The sequence below is a fragment of the Rhinoderma darwinii genome, chromosome 1 (assembly GCF_050947455.1).
Source record: "Rhinoderma darwinii isolate aRhiDar2 chromosome 1, aRhiDar2.hap1, whole genome shotgun sequence".
In the NCBI taxonomy this organism is placed as follows: Eukaryota; Metazoa; Chordata; class Amphibia; order Anura; family Rhinodermatidae; genus Rhinoderma; species Rhinoderma darwinii.
The window spans coordinates 290927550-290953153 of record NC_134687.1 but is presented as its reverse complement, the minus strand read 5'-3'; the positions used below and the strand labels follow the sequence as shown (position 1 = coordinate 290953153).

The following is a 25604-nucleotide window of genomic DNA, read 5'->3' as shown; positions in this document are numbered from 1 at the left end:
CAGGAAGACAGAGAGGTTAAAAGGCCCCTCCCACCACCCACTTGCCAGTGTTCTTCCTGTCCCCACAAGGGTCAGGAGCAGAGAGCGTCGCTCCTGTAATAGTGAAAGAAACTCGGGCAGGGGGCAAGATCGGGGGGTCCGTGCACTCCCCCTTCTCTTCCCCCTAAAGCCCAGGCTAACACCCCTCATACGACGGGTCCCTTAGCTCCCTCCCTAAGACACCTACCGGAGGAATCCTAGGCAGGGTTCTGGTAGTGTGTGGGGGCTGGGTTTCCCAAGCAGGCTTCGGCCGGACCGCGGACCAGGCGGGGACCGGCAGCTCCATAGGCATGGACGCACCGGCAGGGATCCTCGCTGCACCGCATAGCAAGCCTTAGCGCCGGCTATGGCGGCTGCACTCCAGGTACACGTCGGGATAAATGACGTCGGGCTACTTCCGGTCCGCGGCCATCTTGGAAGGCGGGAAATTCAAAACGCCCGCATTTAAAGGGACACGCACAGGTATGTAGTTAGAGCTGATAACTCTAACTTGGATTTATTTTTGGTGGATTGCATATTGCATTGCCTGTTACCTGTCGCGATATGGAACTTCCTCGTCCTGATGGAACTCCAGATATGTCCCAGGGTCACGTGAGTCTCACCCTTGGGGGAAGGGTATGACCCCTTATGTATGTACGCCATACTTTACTTACCTTCTGTTTTCTCTAGGAAAAAGATTTCTCTCAGAGACCAACTGATAAAAAGAAGGTTAAAAAATGAGCGACTTGTGCAAAAAAATTGCCAGAGTCCCATAAAAAACAATTGTGTCAGGATTGTATTGCCAAAATACTAAAGGAGGAACAACCAACGTTCATGTCCGAACTTAGGACTATGATTCGTGAGGAAGTGGGTCAGTCAGTAGCCTCCCTCGCCCCTCCGCAAGAAACTCCCTCACACTCCCGGGCAAAAAGACCACGGATTGAAGTGGATCAAAAATATTGGCCTCCTTCTCAGGGGTCGGACTCTGAACAGGAATGCTATTATCGGAAGATGAGTTAGAAGAAAGAGAGGAACTCTTACCTTCAACTTCTTCCACTCAAGAGAAAAAAAATTTCTTCTCTTCCGAGATGTCGGATACCTTAATTCAAGCAATACGGGAAACTATGGATATTCCCGAAGAAGACCAACCACATACCATCCAGGATGAGATGTTTGGAGGTCTAACGGGAAGGAAAACAAGGGTTTTTCCGGTAAACGAAAATCTTAAAAGAATGGTGACAACTGAATGGGAAGATTCAGAAAAAAGGCTCTTCATTTCAAGAGATTTTAAGAACAGACTTCTCTTTGATCCAGAGGACACTAAGCCTTGGGATGAAATCCCAAAAGTAGATGTCCCAGTCGCCAGGGTTGCTAAAAAAACCGCAATCCCATTTGAAGATTCCTCTCAGTTGAGGGACGCCATGGACCGAAAGGCAGACGGATTACTGAAAAGAGCGTGGGAATCTTCCTCTGCCTTGATCTCAACTAATATCGCGGCCACATCAGTAGCAAGAGCAATGTTCATATGGCTAAACCAGCTAGAAACCCATTTGATGATGAAGACATCACGACAAGAGCTACTAGAATCTCTACCTTTACTAAAAATGGCAACCGGATTCTTAGTAGACGCTTCAGCGGAATCTATTAGATTTGCTGCCAGGAATGGGGCTCTCTCAAATGCTGCTAGAAGAGCATTATGGCTCAAAATGTGGTCAGGAGATACGAAGTCCAAAAACAAGTTGTGTTCTATCCCATTTACAGGGTCTCTGATCGGTCCTCTCCTTGATAACATACTGGAGAGTGCAACAGATAGAAAAAAGGGGTTTCCTGAAGAGAAACCAAAAAAAACCCCTCAATTTGGAAGATTTCGCCAACAGAGGGATCCTACTTCACAGAACTACAGCGGTAAAGGGAAGTCCGGACGCTGGAGTTACCCCAAAGGAAAAAGGGGTCGAGGATATCTCCTTAACCCAAATAATTCATTCCAGCCCTCAAAGCAATGACGCCAAGAGCGTAGGGGGAAGACTCCTACAATTTTATCCCGAATGGTCGAGAATAACCCAGAACCCCTGGGTTCTAAAGATAATAGAAGAAGGATACAAAATAGAATTTTCCTCCATTCCTCCAGAGAAATTCCTAATAACCCAGTACCAAGCGAAAGATCTTCATCAGATACTTATCCAGGACGTCCAGAAACTACTCAGATTGAGAGCCATTTCCCCAGTTCCCCACGACGAGATATGCAAGGGCCACTATTCGAAAATCTTCTTGGTCAAAAAACCAAACGGTTCCTACAGGACAATAATCAACCTGAAGGTCCTAAACAAATGGGTGAATTATCGGAAATTCAAGATGGAGTCTATCAGATCGACTACTCCTCTAATAAGGGAAGAGGCATCAATGTGTACGATCGATTTTAAAGGATGCGTATTATCACGTTCCTATCCACCCCGCATACCAGAGATTCCTCAGATTCGCAATTCAGGACGGTCCTTCCATTCTCCACTTCCAGTTTGTCTGCCTCCCCTTCGGCCTTTCCTCCGCCCCCAGAATTTTTACAAAAATTATGGCAGAGATCATGGCATTCATAAGAAGTCAAGGTATAGTAATTATCCCATATCTAGACGACTTCTTGTTGACAGCAGATACTCCGGCTATCTTAGTCAGTCATCAGTCACAGGTTCTTTCCCTACTACAAAAATTGGGATGGATAATCAACTTTCAGAAGTAGAGTCTTCCTCCCCAGAAACAGAAGGTCTTCTTAGGAGTACTGCTGGACTCCTCCCTTCAACATTCCTTCCTCCCAAGAGAGAAACAAATACTCCTACTGGCAGAAGTAAGAAAATTTTGGGGGAAAGACACCTGTTCCATAAGGGAATGTATGCGGATGTTGGGAATGATGACATCTTGCATCCAATCTATTCCATGGAGCCAATTTCACTCCAGACCCTTACAGAATCTGATCTTGTCCCGGTGGGATCGAAAACAAAACTCCCTGAATTTAAAAATTCAAATTTCCGAGACTGTGAAATCATCCCTCCTGTGGTGGCTCTGCACAAACAACATAAACAAGGGAGTCCCCTGGAGTACTTCTCCTTATGTAGTGATTACCACAGATGCCAGCAAACACGGCTGGGGGTCAGTAATCCAAGACCAACACTTTCAGGGCACATGGACTGGTCAAATGAAGATGATGTCCTCAAACTTCAAAGAACTAAGAGCTGTATGGGAGACACTTATAAGAGCTTCACCCACCATAAAAGGGAAGCATATAAGAATTTTATCGGACAACACGACAGCAGTGTCCTTTCTTCGCCATCAAGGGGGAACAAGACACACTCTTCAGGCCCTCTCTGCACAAATTTTCAGTTGGGCAGAAGAAAACGTCCTATCAGTCACGGCAGTCCACCTAAAAGGCTCAGAGAACCTATCAGCAGATTTCCTGAGTCGGGAAAAAGTAGACCCAGGAGAATGGTCCCTAAACAAGGAAGTCTTTCTGTCCCTAACCCGAAATTGGGGTTATCCACAAATAGACCTGTTTGCTATGAGGAAAAACACTCAAGTAGAGACATTCTTCTCCCTAAATCTCAGAGACAACCCATTGGGAGTAGATGCATTGTCCCAACACTGGGACATGGATCTGGCCTATGCCTTTCCTCCGTTTCCTCTAATACCAATGGTATTAAGAAAAATCCAGGAAGATTTGACAAAGCTCATCATTATTCTTCCCTATTGGCCGAAAAGAAGTTGGTTTCCAATCGTACAATACCTAGCGTTGGAAGATCCTATCATGCTCCCAGTCAAGGAGAATCTTCTCTCCCAGGGTCCCTTATTCTTCCAGGGAATAGAGACTCTGAAATTGTCAGCCTGGATCCTGAAAGGCAGATCTTGAGGAACCACGGTCTGTCAGACGAGGTAATTTCAACTATCTTATCAAGTCATAAAGAAGTTACCTCAAAAATCTATCAAAAGATTTGGAAGAAATTCTGTTCCTGGCATGGAATCCCAGGACCAGATCCCTTTTCTCCCAACATTGCAAAAATCCTAGATTTTTTACAATCGGGATTCAAAAAAGGACTTAGCCCTAGTACCTTTAAAAGTACAGATTTCAGCCTTAGGTAATTTTTTTAACACTCCTCTGGCTGAACATCGGTGGATCAGAAGATTCACCCAAGCGGTCTCTAAACTGAAACCTTCCCTAAAGAAATCAGTTCCTACCTGGGATTTGAATGTGGTATTAACGACTCTTTGTGAGCCCTCCTTTGAGCCGCTCGACGAAATTAGTATGCATTTTTTAACTCTAAAAGCTGCATTCTTAGTCGCTATTACTTCAGCAAGAAGGATTGGAGAAATCCAATCTCTGTCAATCATAGAACCGTACCTAAAAGTACAAGAGGATAAGATCATCCTAAAGCTGGATCCCTCATTTATTCCAAAAGTATCTACCGCTTTTCATAGAGAACAAGAAATAATTCTACCTTCCTTTTATCCAGATCCAAAAGACCAACAAGAAGAAAAATTCCATTGCCTGGATGTCAGGCGAACAATTCTTCAGTATCTGGATAGAACCTCCTCCTGGAGACGAGATAAAAATCTATTTGTCCTATTCGGGGGAAAGAATAGAGGAAAGAAAGCCTCAAAAGGCTCTCTAGCGAGATGGGTAAAAACCACCATACAAGAAGCCTACAAGTCCCAAGGACTATGTGCCCCACAAGGCATCAGAGCCCATTCAACAAGGGCAGTCTCGGCATCCTGGGCAGAAAGAAGAGAAGCCTCTATGGACCAAATCTGCAGAGCTGCCACTTGGTCAAGCCATCATACGTTTTACAAACATTATAGACTTGATGTGCTGTCCGATACGGATTTAAGTTTTGGACGGAAAGTCCTTCAATCCATAGTCCCGCCCTGAGCATTATAATCTGGTATTGCTCCTGTAGTGCTGTCATGAGGGATGTACTGGAAAATAGCAATTAGACCTACCGGTAATTGTATTTCCAGGAATCCATCATGACAGCACCATTACATCCCTCCCTGATTGAATTCTGATTTGTGCATTTAACATGTCAGTTATTATCCCTAAAAATAAAATAGGGTTGCATCCATCCTGGTGTAGTAATTGAAAAACACTGGCAAGTGGGTGGTGGGAGGGGCCTTTTAACCTCTCTGTCTTCCTGTCCCTACAGAGGTCAAGAGGGCAACCTCCTGTAGTGCTGTCATGATGGATTCCTGGAAATACAATTACCGGTAGGTCTAATTGCTATTTTCACAAATCAGGAAATATTATAAATTCGATTCTAATTTATAACATTTCCATGTGCTGGTCACTAGAGGGAGCAATTCCCAAAATTGCAGCATTGGCATGTGGTAAAGCAACCTCATTGCTTTATGCTGCAAAATTGGAGAAGACACACTCGCTCTAGTGTGCTCAATTATTCCTCCTCCTTTATCCTGGCTAGTGCCAGGAGAAAGGAGTGGGTTAAATGTTCAAACCTCCTACACTGTGTGCTGCCATTTTCTGAGCGAATGCACAGTATAGTAAGCTTACATACAGTGGTAATCACACAGTAAAACACACAGTAAAACACAAACATAACTTACCTGCTCCCTCCGCTCCTAGTCCTTGCTTCTGAACATATGTCCGGAAGCCGCGACCGGAAGTAGTCATCTTACTGTCCGGCCGCAGCTTCTGGTCCACATGAAAATGGCGCCGGATGTCGCTCGGCCGAAGACCTTTCTTTTGGACTGTGTGGGAGCGTGCGCCGTTGCCACACAGACGGCGTACACGATAGTGAATGGAACGGCTCCCGTTCGCATTCTCTATGTGGATGTATGTGCCGTATTCCATCTCTGTATGTGTCGTTAATCGACACATACAGAGATGAAAAAAAAATGGCAGCCCCCATAGTGAAGTAAAAGTAAAACACAAAAACACAAATAAATAAAATTTATTTTAATAACACACTAAAAGCAAATTTACATAAAAAAGGGAAGGTGTCATGATTTTTTTCATTTTTTTATTATATTTCTTTTAATATAATGTAAACAATTAACGACTCTTATAAACAGCGATGGAATACCACAGCTACAATGCATAGGGCACAATGAACGGCAGCCGTCTATTGCCTCTATCTGGCTCTGTACTGCGCAGACACAGGTCAGAGTCACACAGCAGAGAAGCCGGTTTGTAGGGAGATAGCAGGCGCCATTATGAAGACCTGCAGGTAAGGGGTGTGTCTCTGTCTCACTCACTCACACTCTCTCTCTCACAGACCCCCGACAGGTCGCCCATGCATTGCATTGCAGACTACAAGCTGACATAAACGGCCCTTGTATTCTGCTGACGATACCTGGAGTGCAGCCTTGGAGTCTGTCATCCCCTGCCGGTTTATTATCAGTGCAGCTCCTGCTGATAACATAACGTGCTTGTTCTGATCTTCTATGGGCCGTTGCTTCTTTTGTGTTCCTTGTAAAATCCCTGCCAAAGTGTGTGTGTGTGTGTGTGTGTGTGTGTGTGTGTATGTAGCAGTGCTGACTGTATGTATGTAGCAGTGCTGACTGTATGTATGTAGCAGTGCTGAGTGTGTATGTGTTCAGCAGAGCAGAGTGTGTCTGTGCAGCATCAGCGGTTTTGAAGAATCAGCGGTGAGCACCCCCCCATAGACACATGCAATTCCCCCTAAACATGCAACTACGCCACACACAACCCCACCCAATGATCGTTTTTTACGCAAGCGTTTTTAAAAAACGTGTTGCATAAAAAAGAACGGCTCGCTTTTCCATTGACTAAACATTTCTTTATTTATACAACGAGTTTTTAAAAACGCGTGTGTAAAAAGCGCTTTGTATGTACTAGCAGCGAACTTTAACAATTATGTAAATAAAAAGCGTAATCAAACATTTTTTTATGTGGTTTTTGGCACGTAATATGCGCAAAATAACGGGTGAACCTGTCAACTGAAAAGTCATTCACTTCACTTTCATCATTTTAAGGCTATGTTCACACGCAATGTTTTCAGCGGTTTTTCGGGCCGTAAACGTCCCGAAAAACAGCTGAAAAATCGGAAGCGGAACGCCTACAAACATCTGCCCATTTCAATGGGAAATACGGCGTTCTGTTCCGACAGGGCGTTTTTTACGCGGCCATTTTCCGAAAACGGCACGTAAAAAGATGCCCGCCAAAAAGAAGTGCATATCATTTCCTGGGATGTTTTTGGAGACGTTTTTCATTGACTCTATAGAAAAACTGCTCCAAAAACGGCCGTAAAAAAACGCCACCAAAAACGCGGGTTAGATTAAAAAATGGCTGAAAATCAGGAGCTGTTTTCCCTTTGTTTAGTAAGCATGTGAACATACCCTTAGCCTTTTGGTGTGTCTTATAACTTCTGCCAGCTGCAGAATCGCACCCAAAATGGCAGCCGGACACTGCTTAGCAATTTGAAGACACCTTTTCCTGGCTTGTAGGAGGGGGGGGGGAGATTCCCTCCCATATTTATGGCAGCTCTCAGTCAGGTTGCTTTGCCTTATTCACCTTGCTGTAATTATGGGAAGTGCCCCCCCTGGTGGCCAACATAGGAAAACGTGTCAAATTATTATTTAATTTTTAATACTTTCCACCATGTGGAAGAAAAAAAAAAAATACAACAAAAAACGTAAAAAATATAATAGAAATAAGTAACTTACTTCAAAAAATACATTTTTTAATTCGTGACACATTACCTTTAAAGGGGTTGCCTGCTTTGGACAATCCCAACGTGTAGAAAGGTCCCTTGACATTAAGTTGATTACAAAATGTCCCACGAGTGGGACCCCCAGCAATTTGCTGTTCTGTTTGGGGAAACATTGCAGTAAGTGTTCAATTTCCTTGCAGCACCACTAAAGGGGAAATTAAGCATTACACGTTGCCCATTCAAATAAATGAGTTGTCTGTGTAATACAGGACAAATCATCCAGAACGAGAGACTCTCTTTGTTCAGGATTCTCGTGACTTCCATAATAGAAAGCTGCTACAGTTTCAACTCCGAATTCCATAATGGGGTATATGAAAATCATTTTTCTAAACTAGAAATCCGTTTTTTTTAGTATTTTGCCGAATTGTTGCTTGATAAAATGGTAAAGGTTTTACATCACATCTTTTTGTTTTTTTAAGACGTAAAGCATGTTAAAAGTTTTTGTTTTTTTTATTGTTCACTTTGCTTTTCAGGTGTTCATGAAGGAACCAGAAAGGCAAAAGCTGCAAGATACCCTTCATCAGGCAGTCATTAGGAAGATTATTCTACTGCAAAGTCTTTTCCGTATGGTTGTGGATAGGAGAAACTTTCTGAGAATGAAAAGTGCAACATTCACTATACAGGTATTGTGTGCGTGTGCGCGCGTGCGTGTCCCCCCCCCTTGAAATTACCTGGATTTCTGCATGGATTACTAATAAAATGTGATTTGATTGTTATCGAACTAAGAATTGTAGACAAACACAAACAGTTGTACTGTTCATGTCTTTTATTGAGTACATTGGTTAAACATCCACAGTGCAGAGAGAAAAGTAAGTGAACCTCTCTGTTAATGACATCTCTTAGAGCCAATTGGCAAAAGTTGTTTCAATTTAGGAGATTGGAAGTGTGAGTTTCAGAGGTGCTTTGCCTATTCAATAAAGGGACACACAGCCTGGTTACTTAGTGTTAGTATTGACCATGCCTCAAGGCAAATACCTTTCAGAAGTTGTGTCATAGAGATGCATGTAATGTCTGTTTCATGGTCCCTCTAAATTGTAAAGTTCTGCGTTGGCGATATATAAATAAAGATTATTATCATTATGAAGCTGGAAAATGCTACAAAAGCATGGTCAGGACTGTTGCAACTTTTCCTAGGAGTGGTCCTGTTAAGATTACTAGAAGAGCACAATGGGCAATCTTGAAAAGAGGTGTAAAGAACCCAAGGCTAAAACCAAATAACCTACTGCAAGCCCTACAAACTGCAAAAACCTCTGTGTCCACTATTAAAAAAAACACTGAAAAAGAATGGTGTTCATGGAAGGACACCACAAAAGAAGCCACTGCTGTCCAAAAAAACCCATTACGGCCGGCTTGACTTAAACCATCTGGATGTTCCACAATGCTTCTAGGAACATTGCACACAAATGGCAATATCTCATCCCAACTGTGAAGCATGGTGGAAGGAGAATCGTTGTTTGGGGCTAATTTGCTTCCTCAGGACCTTGCGATCATCGAGGGAACAATAAATTCAAAGGTGTATCAAAACATTTTACAGGAGAATGCAGGGCAGCAGTCCACGACCTCTAGCTGAAGAGAAGTTGAGTGAAGCAACAAGATTATGACCAAAAGTGCACAAGTAAATCAACTAAAGAATGGTTGAACTAAATCCTATGGTGAGGCTGCGGCATGACCAGAAGAGGCTGTGCCTGCAAGGCATAACAAAAATATTGATGAACTGAAACACATTTGCAGGTAGAAATAATCCAAAATGCCTCCTCCAACATTGTACAAATCTTATTTGCAGCTACAGGAAACATTTAGTGGAGGTGATTACTTCTAAAGGGTAATTTATAGTTGTTGTTTTTCTTTTTAGGTTCACTCACTATTTCTCCTTGCACTGTGGAGTGTGTGTGTGTGTGTGTGTGTGTGTGTGTATGTGCCTGTCTGTGTGTGTATGTGCCTGATTATATATATATATATATTTGTGTGTGTGTGTATGTATATAGGTGTGTGTATATATTTGTGTGTGTATATATATATTTGTGTGTGTGTGTGTATATGTATATATATATATATATATATATATATATTATATGTGTGTGTGTGTGTGTGTGTGTGTATAGAGTATGAGTGCCACGTGCATGATTACTCGCACTTAAAGGCCTTGGCATGCAATCGATGAGGTTATTAATGGTTGTCTCTGGAATGTTATGCCATGCTGAATTCACTTGGGCACGCAAATTACCAAGATTGGCTGCTGGCAGCTACTTTTGTAATTGCTGCCCAATGACGTCCCAGATGTACTCGATGAGAGACTAGTCCGGAGACGCTGCAGGCCAGTGGTAGCACGTTTAGGCCACACAGGCTGCTCCCCGTAGCACGAGCAACATGCGGCCTGACATTGTCCTGTTGAAAACGGCTTCTGGGACACTTTGGAGAAATCGCCGTACCATTTGGTTCCACAACCAAATGTAACGCCGAGCTGTAAGTTTACCTATAATGAAGACTAGAGTGGTCCGGCTACCATAAACTATGCCACCCCCACCGAAATCCCGGGAGTAGGACCTGTGTGACGTTCCCATGTGGAGGCCTCTTCATTGCATTGCCCACGTGGTCTACAGACCAATTTCCGGCCATAATTGCGTCCGAGCCAAAAGCGGGACTCATCGCTGAAGAGGATAGACCTCCATTCTGTCATTTCTGTGCACCATGATAGCCTTTGAGAGCTGTGGCGTCTGGTCAATGAAACACCTGTAGCTGGACATCTGGCTCATAGCCCTATGTCGTGCAAACGCCTCTTGATGGTTTGTGTCGACACTGGTTGCTGACCTAGTTTTGGGATGTGATGTCCAATTTCACTTGCAGTACACTCAGCTCCTCCGTTTTAGCCTAGTGTCCGTAGGAGGCATACAAGTCCTTTACTGCAGGCAATTCTGCTAGACTTTTTTTATTTTAGTTTCAATTATTTTTACTGCTTTTTCAGGTGCAGGGTGAGCTTCTCTTGTGTTCCACTTACTGACTCCCCGGCAGGCGCTGGGCGGGAGAAATTCATACTGTAACAGTGGATGCCCACCTCTATTCCATCATTGGGAGCTATGGTGGTGGTGGAGCAATCGGGCTTGCGGCATTATATACGGATTTGTTTTCTACTCCGAGGTGTTTTCTAAGGGTATGTTCACACGGTTAACAAAATATGGCTGAAAATACGGAGCTATTTTCAAGGGAAAACGGCTCCTTGATTTTCAGCCGTTTTTTAATCAAACTAGCGTTTTTTTCGGACGTTTTTGGGGCGGTTTTTCTATGGTCTATGAAAAACGGCTCCAAAAACTGCTGAAGTGGCATAAACTTTTTTTTTACGGGGCGTCTTTTTATGCGCCGTTTTTTTGAAGATGAGGCTTAATAAAACTCCCCGGTCTGAACAGAACGCCGTATTTCCCATTGAAATCAATGGACAGTTGTTTGTAGGCGTTCTGCTTCCGATTTTTCAGATGTTTTTCGGGACGTTTACGGGCTGAAAAACGGACGAAAATAGCCCATGTGACATACCCTAACACTTATGTCCTGGCAGACGTTCTTCAGCATTATCTTCTGTTATCGTACTGCAGACTGGCCTCGCAGAGCAAACCGCGGTATTCCGCCAGCGGCGCCATTAATTTAGACCCCGGCTTAGGTTCTCTGCTAGGCTGCAAGCTGACCACTCCCCCTTGTGCTCCCACCCGCTCTTCTTCCATCACCGCCGTTTTCCTGCGCTATTTTTCGCCTTCTGATTGGTCGCTAGATTAGACCGGAGTCACATGCCCGCCCTGTCCAACTGGCGTGGGTTTTGGCTGGAGGGGAGTACCCATAGTTAGTGAGCAAATTACCCCCCAATGGGCAGCTTCCCTCACTCAGGCGGTAGATAATCTCGCTGGCCTCTCTCAGGCCACAGCGGATGTCTTACAATGCTTTCCTCCGCAGTAAGGGTCCCAATTGTCTGACCCCTCTCAGGCACCACTGTCCATTCAGGCCCTCAGACACTTTTCCCTGGATTGCACTCATTCTAGTTCTCCCAGTGCATCCGGCAAGAGGGGGCAGTAAATCAAGGAGATCTCATTCTTCCTCTGGTTCCACTGTGGACAAAAATGCTGCAGGCATCCTTTATTCTTTTCATTTAAGATATATATGTCTGAGCAAGCTTCTTCAGGGGACGTCTCTCTCTCCAACTTGGAATTTGAGTACAATAGAAGCGAATCCACTCCTCCTGCTGTGAAGGATCTTATTCAGGCAGTGAGAGATTCTTAAAGAGGCTCTGTCACCAGATTATAAGTGCCCGAACTCCTACATAATCTGATCGGCGCTGTAATGTAGATGACAGCAGTGGTTTTTATTTTGAAAAACGATCATTTTTGAGCAAGTTATGAGCAATTTTATATTTATGCTAATTAGTTTCTTAATGACAAACTGGGCGTGTTTTTACTTTGTACTCCCTGTAATGCTTTTATCCTCGCCAAGGTGACACAATAAAGTTAAAAAGATTTGCAAACGGGTGAGTGCCGCATTTTCATTTCTTTCATCTATAGAGGAGTGTATGACGCTGACCAATCCGCATCACACACTTCTCATTGTTACAGCCCAGCTTCTTTCACTGCACAATCACACTGTAACAATGGGCTGGAACAATGAGAAGTGTAATTGATTTAGGGGGCTCTTAAGTGTATACTTTCCTGCTAGCTGCACGTCTTTTGCATATATCTTAATATATCTTTGACGTCTCCCACCAGTCTGCCAAAAGAACGGCTAAGGCAGTTGTCCGCAGGGCCATTTGGACTAGTAACTAAGATACTGACATTGCCTCTAGAAAGAAGGTTTTTGCCCTTCCTTTTGACCTGGATATTTCTTATGGACCTGACCTGGTCCAACAAATTTCTTAGTTGCACTTTACGTCCACTTCATCATCAAAGACGACTTCCAGTTCCCTCAGTCAGAAGATTAACATGGTTTCGTTCATTTATGTACTCGGCCCCATGTCAGAGGCAGAACTCCCGTGACTCCCATTCCTTCCGAGTGCAGAGACCTTCCTTCCGGTCTAGAAACTCTTAGCATCCCCTTCCAGTCTAGAAATTCCTATCAGCCCTGCAACAGACCCGTTAGACCTGCTCCGGCATAGCGGGCTTCCACAGCCTGAAAATTTGCCTATAAACGTGCTCCCTCTGGTGGGGGGGACGGCTGCTCTCCTTCCAGGAGATATGGCTTAAAGAGGCTCTGTCACCAGATTCTCAAAATCCCTATCTCCTATTTCATGTGATCGGCGCTGCAATGTAGATAACAGTAACGTTTTTTTTTGTTTTTTTTTAAAACGTTCATTTTTGGCCAAGTTATGAGCTATTTTATATATATATATGCAAATGAGCTTTGAAATGGACAACTGGGCGTTTTTTATTTCGTTATGTCCAACTGGGCGTGTATTGTGTTTTTAACTGGGCGTGTTTATGTTAATGACGCTGACCAATCCGTGACCAGTCAGCGTCGTACACTCCTCTACATCAAAACGAAAAGATTCCACAGCACTGGACTGCAAGTAGGTGCACGCCTCAAATGGACCTGGTCCGTGGTCCTGGATATCAAGCAGACAAAGAATGGACAGAGGCAGCACTTCCAAAAAGAGCAAGAGCTATTTATTCAGCGTCATACACTCCTCTACATTCATTTACAAGCAGCACAGCGTTCTTACTAGAACGATGTGCAGCCACATACACAAGTGTCCTGATAATGAATACACATGAAATCCAGCCTGGACGTCATGTGTACTCAGAATCCTGACACTTCTGAATCTTTTCTGTGAGATTGCATCAAGCCACTCGTAATCTCGCTAGATTACTAGGTAAACGAGATTTCGTTTCCCTTGCTGGAAATCTCGGAGAAAAGAGTCAGAAGTGTCAGGATTCTCAATACACATGACGTCCAGGCTGGATGGTCATGTGTATTCATTATCAGGACACTTGATTAACGTTAATCTAGTTGCCCAGTTGTCCATTTCAAAGCTCATTTGCATATATATATAAAATAGCTCATAACTTGGCCAAAAATGAACGTGTTTTTTTTTAAAAAAAAAACGTTAGGAGATTTGAGAATCTGGTGACAGAGCCTCTTTAAGCATTGAAGACGCCTGAGTGCGGGAGGTTGTGTCGACAGGCTACAAAATAGTTTTCTTCTTCTGGGAAATTTTTTGTCAACGCCCCCTCGGTGCCAATCCAGGGCCCAAGCTTTTTCTCCAGCCATTCAAAGCCTCCTCCATCAAGGCTTAATTGTCCCAGTAACAACTCCGAAACCGTTTAACCCCTTAATGACCAGCCTATTTTAAACCTTAATGACCAAGGTATTTTTTAAGTTTTTCCATCGTCTCATTCCAAGAGCTATAACTTTTTTTATTTTTGCGTCGACATAGCTGTATAAGGTCTTGTTTTTTGCGGGAAAAGTCGTATTTTTTAATAGCACCATTTTGAGGTACATATTATTTATTGATTAACTTTTTTTGGGGGGAGGCTAGAAAAAAAACAGAAATTTTGCCACACTTTTTCGCGTCCTAAATCTCTGCCATTTACCGTCTGGTATAAATAACACTAACTTTATTCAGCGGGTTGTTACGATTGCAACGATACCAAAATTTTATCTATTTTGTATGTTTTACTACTTTTACACAGTAAAAACACTTTTTTTTTTTTTTTTCATAATTTGTTTTTGTCTCTATATTTGAAGAGCCATAACTTTTTTTTATTGTTCCGCCGATGCAGTTCTATGAGGGCTTTTTTTTTTTCGGGAAGACTTGTTGTTTTTATTGGTACCATTTTGGAGTAGATGTGACCTTTTTGATCACTTTTTAATCACATTTTTTTAAAGTCAGGATTCACAGAAAACAGCAGCAATTTTTCCATAGTTTTTTATTAACTTTTTTACGGCGTTCACCGTGCAGGGGTTAAATAATGTAATAGCTTTATAGTTGGGGTCGTTACGGACGCGGCAATACCAAATATGCGTAACTTTTTTACTTTATTTTGTTTTTTTAATAGTAAAGCAGTTTGTAAGGGGTAAAAGTGGGTTTTAATGTAAAGGATCTGCCAGGCACTTCTGTGTATACGCCCATGGGTAATCAGTCTGCACCTGGTTCTATGTCTCTGAGACTCTATCTTCCACCACTCAGGATGGCAGGCTTAGGAGTGGGAGAGCCTATCGCAGCCTGGCCAGACGGAGCTAGTTCTGCCCTCTGTCTATTTATACCTGCCTTTCCTTTTCCTCCTTTGCTTGTGATTCTTCTCGTGTGGTTTCCTGGCCTTGCTGCAGCTCCTGGCTATTTGACCTTGCTTCATACTGACCTGGCTTTCTGACTACTCTCCTGCTCTGCGTTTGGTACCTCGTACATTCCGGTTTGACTCGGCTCGTTCACCTCTCTTGTTGCTCACGGTGTTGCCGTGGGCAACTGCCCCATTTCCCTTTGCTTGTGTCCCCTTGTCCGTCTGTCTGTCGTGCACCTACTGAGCGTAGGGACCGTCGCCCAGTTGTACCCCGTCACATAGGGCGGGTCGTTGCAAGTAGGCAGGGACTGAGTGGTGGGTAGATTAGGGCTCACTGTCTGTTTCCCTACCCCCCTGTCATTACATTTAAACTTTTTTTACTGTTTTACTAGTCCCACTAGGGGACTTTAATATGCTATCATCCGATCGCTATTATAATACACTGCAATACTTTTGTATTGCGGTGTATTACTGCCTGTCCGTGTAAAAGGACAGACATCTGCTAGGACATGCCTCCGGCATAACCTAGCAGGCATTCATAACAGGCAGACCTGGGGGCCCTTATTAGGCCCCTGGCTGCCATTGGAGACACCGACACTCTGTGATCTTATCACCGGTGTCGGTGGGATGAGAGGGAGCTCCCTCCCTCTCTCCAAAACAACTCCGATGTGGCACACGCTATTGAGCGCCGCATCTGAGGCGTTAAACGGGTGAGATCGATACTTATATCGATCTCACACGTTCTAGCAGGGACGCCCCCAGCTCTCCGCTACATCTGATTTGACAGCTCCCTGCTCTGTTTATTCTGATGCAGCGCCGTAAAAAGGCTTATGCATCAGAATAAAGCCCATTAGTGGCCACCGTGAAAAGGCATATTGGCGGTCACTAATGGGTTAAAGGGTTTCATTCAAACCTTTCCACAGTACAAAAGGACGGATCTCTTCAACCCATTTTGGATCTAAAACGTTTCAATCGACATGTGAAGATTCATAGGTTTTGCATGGAGTCTCTGCGATCGGTCCCTTGCAGGTCGACTAGTTTCGGTTCTAAATAGACATCAAGGATGCTTACCTTCATGTTCCCATTGCTCAAGTACATCAGCGTTTCCTGCGCTTTACAATAGGTACTGGTGCATTTCCAGTTTGTGGCCCTCCCCTTTGGGCTGGCCATGGTTTCAAGGGTCTACACCAAGAAAATGGCGGGGGCCCACGGCTCTCCTCAGATCCAGCGGGAAAGCTGTTATCCCATACTTGGACATACTCCTGGTGAAGGCACCTTCCGAACAGGACAACTTGATCAGCCTCAACATTACACTGGATTGTCTACGCAGATTCGGATGGTTGATTAACAGCACCAAGTCATCCCTCACTCCTTGGAGAATTTCTACGGATGGTCCTGGATACACCGGCAGCAAGGGTATTCTTACCCAGGGACAAAATCTTCACTCTGAGGCTCCCTACTCCATCCGCTTCTGCATGTAAGTCTTGGGGACGATAGCCTCAACCTTCGGGGTAGCCCCATTTGCTCAATTTCACTCCCGATCTCTACAGCTGGCAATTCTATCTCGTTTAGACATGTCTCCGGACTCCTTGGATCTGATGATCTGTCTACCCCCTCAGTCAAGAAGGAGCTGCTGTGGTGGATGTCTTTCCCCAACGTGTCTCAGGGAAAAGCCTTCACAACTCTCCACTGGTAAGTCATCACAACGGACACAAGTTTGTCCGGCGAGGAGGCGGTCTGCGGCTGAATCACGTTACAGGGCACCTGGTCCGACCCGGAAGCTCCGCTCCAGATCGACATCTTGGAGCTGAGGGACATCTTTCCTTGCCCTGTCTCAATGGACGTCTCGTCTCCAGGGTCTTTCATTGTGGATACAGACCGTCAACTCTACAGCAGTGTTGTACCTAAATCATTAGAGAGGTACAAGAACCAGGACTGTATTAAAGGAAAGCCAACAAGATCCTTCGCTGGGTGAAACAAAATGTCTCAGCAGTGCACATCCCAGGAATAGACAACTGGGAGGCAGATTACCTGAGCCGGGAAGGCCTGAATCCCGGAGAATGGTCTCTTCATCCAGAGATTTTTCACCGCATTTCCGTTCAGTGGGGCTTCCCAGACGTGATTGAGGTGAAAGGTGAAGAGATCCACAAGTGCCCGGTATAAGTCACCAGAACCAGGGATCCCAAGGCCATAGCAGCCAACACCCTGGTCGTCCTCCAACCTCCTCCTTTTTCCGCCCCTTCTACTTCTGCCTCGAGTGCTGAAAAGTGTCTAGGGCTCAGGAATCCCAGCCCTCTGGTGGCCCCAGACTGGCTTCGCAGAGCTTGGCATGTACGCGGATCTTATGCTCCTGTTAGCAGATGCCCTGTGGCCGCTTCCTATGCTGCACAACCTCCTTTCCCGAGGACCAATGTTTCACTCTGCTTTACCTCGGCTGCGTTTGACGGCTTGGCTGTAAAAAACAAAACAAAAACGCTGTTTTGAAGTTTCAAAGGTTTCTCTGATCCAGTCATTCAGACCAGGTTTCAGCCCTATCTATTATTTTCCACTGCATTTTGACTTTCCATTCTCCAATTAAGACTTATTTTGCAGCGAGTCTCACACTGTGGTCCTCCTGATTAGTCCCCTCTGGAACCTTGGGATCTCAATCTGGTCCTTGATGCTCTCCAGGCGGCACCCTTTGAAATTTTTGGGGAAATCTCTCAGGATCTTATCCTGGAAGGTAGTTTTCCTTTGGCGATCACCTATATCGTAGAGTTTCCGAGCTGGCAACCTTGTTCTGCAAACCTCGATTTTTCATAGGGACAAGCTGGTACTACGTCCGGTACCATCCTTCCTTCTAAGATGGTTTCCTCCCATCTTAATGAGGACATTGTCCTTCCTTCGTTTTGTCCTAAACCTTCTCATCCATGACACTGTGCCTTACATTGCTTGGACGTAGTTAGAGCCCTTCGAGTCTACATTGCAGCTACAGCACAAAGTCCTTCCGGCAGTCGGACTCCCTATTTGTTGTTCCTGAGGGCCCTCGTAAGGGAAGCCCGGCTTTAAAGGCCGCCATTGCTAGCGGGATACAGTTGGCCGTTTTAAAAAGGCCTACTCTAAGGGTAGAGAACCTCCCTTCCAGGTAACTGCCCATTCAACTAGGTCAGTTGGGGCCTCCTGGGCGGTGCAGCATCACGCTTCTGCCCTTTTGGTCTGTAAAGCCTCCACCTGGTCTTTACTTACTTTTGAGGTTTTACCGGGTTCAATCTTTGGCCTCTGCCGATGCCGGTTTGGGCCACATAGTGTTGCAGGCAGCAGTGGTTTAGGCTGCTCGCGTTTCTATGATTCTTTTTTCCCACCCTAAAGGACTCCTTTAGGACATCCCATGGTACTGTGTCCCCCAGTGAATACTTGAACGAGAAAACATCAGGATTTTTGTACATGCTAATTAAATCCCTTTCGCGTTGAATTCACTGGGGGACACAGGTCCCGCCCTATTTTTTTTGTTATATTTTTGACTTTTTGAGGTGGTTTTTCTCATTGGAAACATATTGTGTTACTGTCCTACTGCTCTTGGTACAAACTGAGGAGCGGAGTGCTCACCATAGGGTATAGCCCACTGGGTGGAGCCACACATACTTTTTACTTTTACCTAGTATCCGCCTCCTAGTGTCATCAGCCTTTACCCATGGTACTGTGTCCCCCAGTGAATTCAACGAGAGAGGGATTTTACTGGTAAGCACAAAAATCCGGTTATTTCATGTTTGTCTTGCATGGAAGCTTTTTTTTTTTTTAGAATTGTTTTTTTTAAAATTTGTATTGTAATTCTGAAAAGATATCTAAATATGTTTGTTCTTTTTAAGGCATACTGGAGGTCCTATATTATTAAACGGGACTTGGGGATTAGGAAGAATGCTGCTGTATGTATCCAGGCAGTATGGAGAGGTCGTACACAGAGAAAGCGCTTTATCCGTCAGATTCAGGTTATCCGATTGTTGCAAGCACATTGCAAAGGATACCTACAAAGGCAAAGGTAAGATAATGGATCCATTGAATTATGCCTGTGTATCAAAACTATATCCATTGATCCCTTGTCTGTATTTAAATGTATTATTATTTTTATTTAGGGTTGGGCGATTGTAACCTAAATCAAAATAACGATTAATTGAACATGTAACCTCGATTACGTTTAATGAACGATTAATTATGCCACGCCCCTGTTTGCATTCCACGTCCCCTATTTACATGCTACGCCATTGAATTAATATTTATCCCCTGAGCCTGCTGTATACTACTGTATATAATATACCCAGACACTGCCGCCACACAGTATTTTGCCCCCATAGTGCTCCCCTCATAGTATGTCCCATAGCTGTCCCCACGCTGTATAATTCCCACATAGCTGCCCCCACACAGCCCCAATAGTGCCTAATAAAAATAATATACATACCCACCCAGCCTGTTCCAGCGATGAGTGGAGGAGATCCCTCTGCTCCTCCGGTTTGTTCAACTCGGCGCAGACAGGCGCGATGATGTCACTGGCTCGCATCCAGCGATACATAGTGAATGGTAGAGCAGGGACCGAACGGCCCACTGCTCTACCATTGGATTCAACTGTATCTGCGCCCTGAAGATGCAGATATAGTTTAAAAAAAAAATTATTAAAAAAAACAAAATGTGCAAGGTTGCATTGATTAAGCTGAATTTCGGTTTCGTTTTTTTTTTTTTTTTATTAATTGCCCAGCCCTATTTGTATATTTAAGAAATGTAGTTTGACATTTTCATACTACCTTTACTTTGGGCTCTTTTTTTAAAGAGATTATCCAGGAACATTTTTTAGTAGGGGCTGCAGATGAAATTAAAAACAAACAAAAACAAACAATACTTGCCTATCCTTGTCCCCCTGCGATCCAAGGCTCTGGCGGCACTTCCGGTGGTTGTTTACTTGCACGTAGCATGTAACCGCTGCAGCCAATCAGAGGGCTCAGTGATGACGAATCGTAATGCCAGAAATGCAACGTATGGCTAGGGTCAGTTCACACTTTGCGTAAATACCGCAGATTTTCCACAACTGAATTCGTTAAGTAAATTCCGCAGCATAAAACCGTAGCAGCAAAGTGGATGAGATGAAACAAATCTCATCCACACGCTGCGTAAATAGTGAGCGTAAGAACCGCTCAGAAATTGACGTGTGGTGCAGCGTTTTATTCCACAGCATGTCAATTGTATTTGCGTAAACGCTGCTTATTTGTGGCGGATTTGCCCCGTTGAATTAAATGGGGAGGTAAAAACCACGACAAATAGCAGTTGTTGCTTTTATTGCAGTGGAATCGCAGTGATTCCGCCGCAAAAATGCATCTCAGAAAATAACAAATATATAGTTACCCAGAAGTCTGTGTTCTTCCTCCAGGCCGGCCTCCTGGGATGAAACGTCATCGCAGGAGGCCGGCGTGTTAGCAGGCTAGCTAAATGCTCAGCAGTTTTCTGAAGCGGACATCCCGAGTGAAAAACTGCACTACAGTTTGGTGCGGGTTTTCACCTGGAATTCCCTGCGGATACCACTGCACTAGGGGACTTTACTATGCGATAATTTGATCGCTTTTATAATACTTGGCATAATACACTGCAATACATGTCAGTGTAAAACTGACAGGCATTATTTTAGGTCCTGCCTTTTGCAGGGCCTAACAGGTATACACTGAAAGCAGAACAACCTAAACAAAAACCTCACACCAGAGATGGCATAAATTGGGGTCCCTTATAGAATATAAACCTAAAAACGAACCAAAATGGGACATAGCCCTTAGAAAAGTAATGTACTCCAAAAATAAAAGTACAAAAAATCTTTATTGAATATAATAACAAATGACAAATGATGAAAAAGAGATATGATACAATAAATACGGAGACATATGCAACAGGGTCAGATGGAAATAGACCAAGACCAACAGAATCAACCGTCCACTGATGACCTATAACACGCTTAGGTATAAATAAGTAATCAGTAAGTCCAGGGGTATGGGGTGGTAGATCCCATACATAGTGCCATGCTATCAGCTAGAATATCAACGTATGGAGAAATGTAGCCTGCACAGAATATGGTGCATGTGGAAGTACGTACAAAACCTACAAGGTATATGTGGTAGTACGTAACGAATGCAGCTGTAAACGTATACAAATGGTATAACGGCTCAAATGGCCAAGAAAAATATAGCTGACATAGCTGAATAACAAAGCACAATACTGTGGAGGCTACACAAAGCTGAAAAAACCTATGCACATACCCTGAGACATGATCAAAGGCGTGAAGGCTCAAAGGAGTGGATGGGTGAACAAGCGCCTCGACGCGCGTTTCGCCCTGTGACCGGCTTCGTCAGGAGGCTGAAGGCAGACCTGGGGGCTTTTGTTAGGCCCCTGGCTGCCATTGGAACCATCAGCACCCTGCAATCTCGTTGCGGGTTGCCAATGGGAGGGACAGTGGAGCTCCCTCCATCTGAAACTACTTAGATGTTGCGGTCACTATTGACTGTGGCATCTAGGGGTTAACGGGTGGGAATGAAGCTAACTTTAATAATGCCCGTTAGAGCAGGAGCACGGCTGTCTTTAGATAGACCAGCACTCGCTCTACCTGGCACAGGACACCTCTGCTGGGCTTGTGTCACAGCACCGCCTTTTCACTGCACTGTGGCATACGTGCCCTTAATGATTGCTGTGAAAAGGAATATGGATGATCATTAACATGGACGGCCTTAGCTACGTGCAACACGTGCGGTTGCACAGGGCGCCATGCTGTAATGGGGGTGCCACTGGGTGAATTTATCCTGCTCTGCGGCTGCTGCTCGGGGCACCAGCGGGTCAGGTGTCACTCACTGACCTCACTGGCTTCTCCGCGCCGGACTACCGCTCCCCCTCCTCGTCTTACGTCCTGAGTAATGATCAGGCGTGATGACATCACTCAGGACTCAAGACAGGGAGGAGACGATCTTACCATGCGTTCCTGGTCTGTCTATTTCCCCAGGGCTCTGCTCCTGCAGCATCAGCGGGCACAGTGCACTAAGAAGCCCAGCAGGTCAGTCAGACTGTGGGCTTTGGTTTTATGGGGGCACTGATGGGGGTCTAAAAATGGCAAATGGGCAGAGGATTCAGAGCCACCTTGGTGCCCATTTGCCACTTATTTCCCCTTTAGTTTCCTGTTCAGTGCCCCTTCGATGCCCATTTGCCATTTAGTGCCCATTTATTGTTCTGTGATAGCGTTTGCTAAAGGGGCAGTAAATGGCTCCGTATTTTGAGACTTTTTTTGTGCATACACATACCATTAAAAACACTACTGTTTTTGTAAAGTTCTTTTTAAACTACAGGTGCTTTTGACGCGTATTCATCGCTTTTTTTACACGCCTTCGGCATGTTTTTTTGCCGCTCAATCAGAACTCCCATTGACTATAGAAATTAGGTGCTATTTTGGCGCATTTTACGTGAAAAAGAATTGACCTGACACTTCGTATGCACTAACGGCGCGCTGTACCATTGGTGTCAATAGGACTCTTAAACCAAGCGTTTTTGACGCGTTTTTCGGCGTGACAAATGCACAAACAAAAGCACCAAATGCCGACAATACTTAACAATGATAAATGGAGTGGGGGCACCAAAGGGCAATTCCGCACAGGGCACCCTGTAGCCTAAGGCCGGCCCTGATCATTAACCCCTTCCTGCCGCAGCCCTTTTTCAGATTTTAATTTTCGTTTTTTCCTCCCCACCTTCCAAAAGCCATAACGTCTTTTTTTTTTTTTCCCCGTCTCTCTAGTCCTATGAGGGCTTGATTTTTGCGGGACGAGTTGGTAGTTTTTCGTAGCACCATTTATTTTGCCGTATAGGAAACGGGAAAAAAAGAAAATGAAAAAAAAAGCGATTCCTCTATGGTTTTTTGCGCGCCGTTTTTACGGAATTCACTGTGCAATTAAAACAACATGTTAACTTTATTCTGTGGGTCAATACGATTACGGCGATACCAAATATATATTGTCTTTTCTATATTTTACTACTTTTACAAGTAAAAGCCAAAGTGTAAAAAAGAAAATTTATTTTGTGTCGCCAAATTCCAAGAGCCATAACTTTTTTATTTTTCTGTCGATTAAGTGGTATGAAGGCTTATTTTTTTATTAGTCCCCCTAGGAGACCTCAACCAGTGATCGTTAGATCGCCTGCACTAAATACTGCAATACTAATGTATTGCATTATATCGTGATTCTGACAGGCAACTATTAAGCCCTTAATAGGTGCACAAAGATGGCCGAAGAAGGCAGCCATAGCAACTATCGCCCCCCCCCCTCCCCGCGATTGCATTGCGGGGGGCGCAATGAGCTGTTAGAGGGGGTCGCCCTCCTCTTTCTAACTATTTAAATGCTGCGGTCGCTATTGACCGCAGCATTTAACGAGTTAAACAAGCGGGATCGCGCTCGAGCACGATGACGCTCGTTACTATGAAGTGCCGGCTGTAACAAACAGCCGACACCTGCATCGTATGAAGCGGGTTCACTCCGTGAGCCCGTTCCATTCTTCCCCTTCCCGGCTTTGGCGTATGGATATGTCAAATGTCGGGAAGGGGTTAAGGGATTCAACCAATGAGACCAAAACAAACCAGGTATAAAGAAATATATAAAAAGAAAATCTGTGACCTGAGTGGGACTGAGCTGCAGCACCAGGGAAAGCCACAACCATATGTACAGCGATGTGCCTGTGTAAACAATTAGGGTATGTTCACACGAGGTCATTACGTTCGTAATTGACGGACGTATTTCGGCCACAAGTCCCGAATCATGAAAACATGATTACAGTACGGGACAGTTGCCCGGCAGCGAGGCAGGGACTCCTAGCGTCGTACATAACTATGATGCTAGGAGCCCGGCTCCCTGCACTATGTTCGGTCCGGGACTTGCGGCCGAAATATGTCCGTCAATTAAGGACATAATGACCTCGTGTGAACATACCCTCAAGGTTACCCCTTCATTTTGCTGATCAGCAGGGGTCCCAGGTGTCGGTCACCCACCGATCAAATATTGATAGCCTATATTAAGGCTAGACCATCAATATTAAAGCCCCGGAAAACCCCTTTATCCTCATGTACTTAATATATTTAGCTAAATTAACAACAAACGCATCTAGAATGTTTTGTAGTGATTGGAATTTTGTTTTAATGCAAAATAATGTTGGGTATGTAGTAGAAAATTATTTTAAAAATCACGTTACGTATTTTTCGGACTATAAGACGCACCTGACTATAGGACGCACCCAGGTTTTAGACAACAGAAAATAGGAAAAACATTCCTATTTTACTTCTTTTACAAAGCAAAATCTATTGGTTAAAAAGAATAATTTGTTCAGTTTCACCACATTCTGAAAGCCATAAATTATATTTTTCCATCGTTTCAGCGGTGTGAGGGCTTATTTTTTGCGGGACGAGCTGTAGTTTTTATTTGCACCATTTTTTGGTACATATGATTTTTTTATCAGTTTTTATTTCATTCTTTTTAGCGCTATGAGGACCAAAAGACTGGGGTTGTAAATTGTTTTTTTTTACACCGTTCACTGTGAGTCAAATAATGCAATATTGTAATAGTTTCTGACTTTTACGGATGCAGCGATACCAATTTTTTTATTTAGATTTTTACATTGTGCTTGGGGAAAAATGGGAAATGTGTTTTGTTTTGTTTTTTTAGCTTTAAATAAATTTTCAGGTGTGTAAAAAAAAAATTACTTTTTTTTTATTTTTTAGACATTTTATTAGTTCCCCTTAGTTACACTGCAATACATGGATGAGTTACGGAAACAGCGTAACTCGCTGCGCTACGCTATTTCCTAACTCCCATAGTAGTGAATGGCAGTTACAGAAGCAGCGTAGCATGCTACTCTGTTTCCGTAACTACTATTCAGTTCTATGGGAGTTGTGGAAATAGCGTAGCTCAGCGAGTTACGCTGTTTGCGTAACTCGACCATGTAACTAGGAAGTGAAGTGGCCGGAAGACAGCAGAGCCGGGTAAGATAGAGCGGGGCTTAGGGGGCCCCGTTCTAGAGATAGATGCGCGGTTCCAGAGGTGAGACCCGCATCTATCTGACATTTATGACATATTCTGTGGATATGTCATAAATGTCTTTCATAGGAAAACCAATATAAATGTTGCGGTTGCTATTGACCGTGGCATTTAACTAGTTAAACGGCCAGGAACCGCTGTTCCTAGCCGTTAGTGCAGCGTGTCAGAAGCTGACACCTTTAGTGTATGGAGCGGGCTCAGTGCGTGAGCCCACTCCATACATCATCCCCTCCCCGCTCAATGATGTGCTGGCACATCACGGGTCGGGAAGGGGTTAAGTTAGGAGTGGTCAGGGGGCCCGGCATCGCGGGGTCCCTTGACTGCCGACTATAAGATGCAGGGACTTTTTAGCAAGATGCTAAAAACGGCGTCTTATAGTCCGAAAAATACGGTATATATATCTAACATTCATGCCTATAGGTCACTTGATGCATACATTTCAGCCTTCTCAAGTCAAAACAAGACACGTGAATTAATGTTGTCTTTTATACATCTTTCCAAATTGTTTGTTTTTTTGCATTAGGTATCAGTATTGAATTAATAAG

At 44.2% G+C, this 25604-nt stretch overlaps 1 protein-coding gene across 5 annotated transcripts in view; it reads left to right on the top strand.

The window, feature by feature from the left end:
* MYO9B (myosin IXB) overlaps window positions 1-25604 on the top strand; it is a 209155-nt gene that overhangs the window by 135105 nt on the left and 48446 nt on the right. For all 5 annotated transcript variants that reach the window (XM_075825311.1, XM_075825308.1, XM_075825307.1 and 2 more), the window contains 2 exons: window positions 8219-8368; window positions 18838-19007. In XM_075825311.1, coding sequence (XP_075681426.1) covers window positions 8219-8368; window positions 18838-19007 — 320 coding nt within the window. The remainder of the gene's footprint in view (window positions 1-8218; window positions 8369-18837; window positions 19008-25604) is intronic.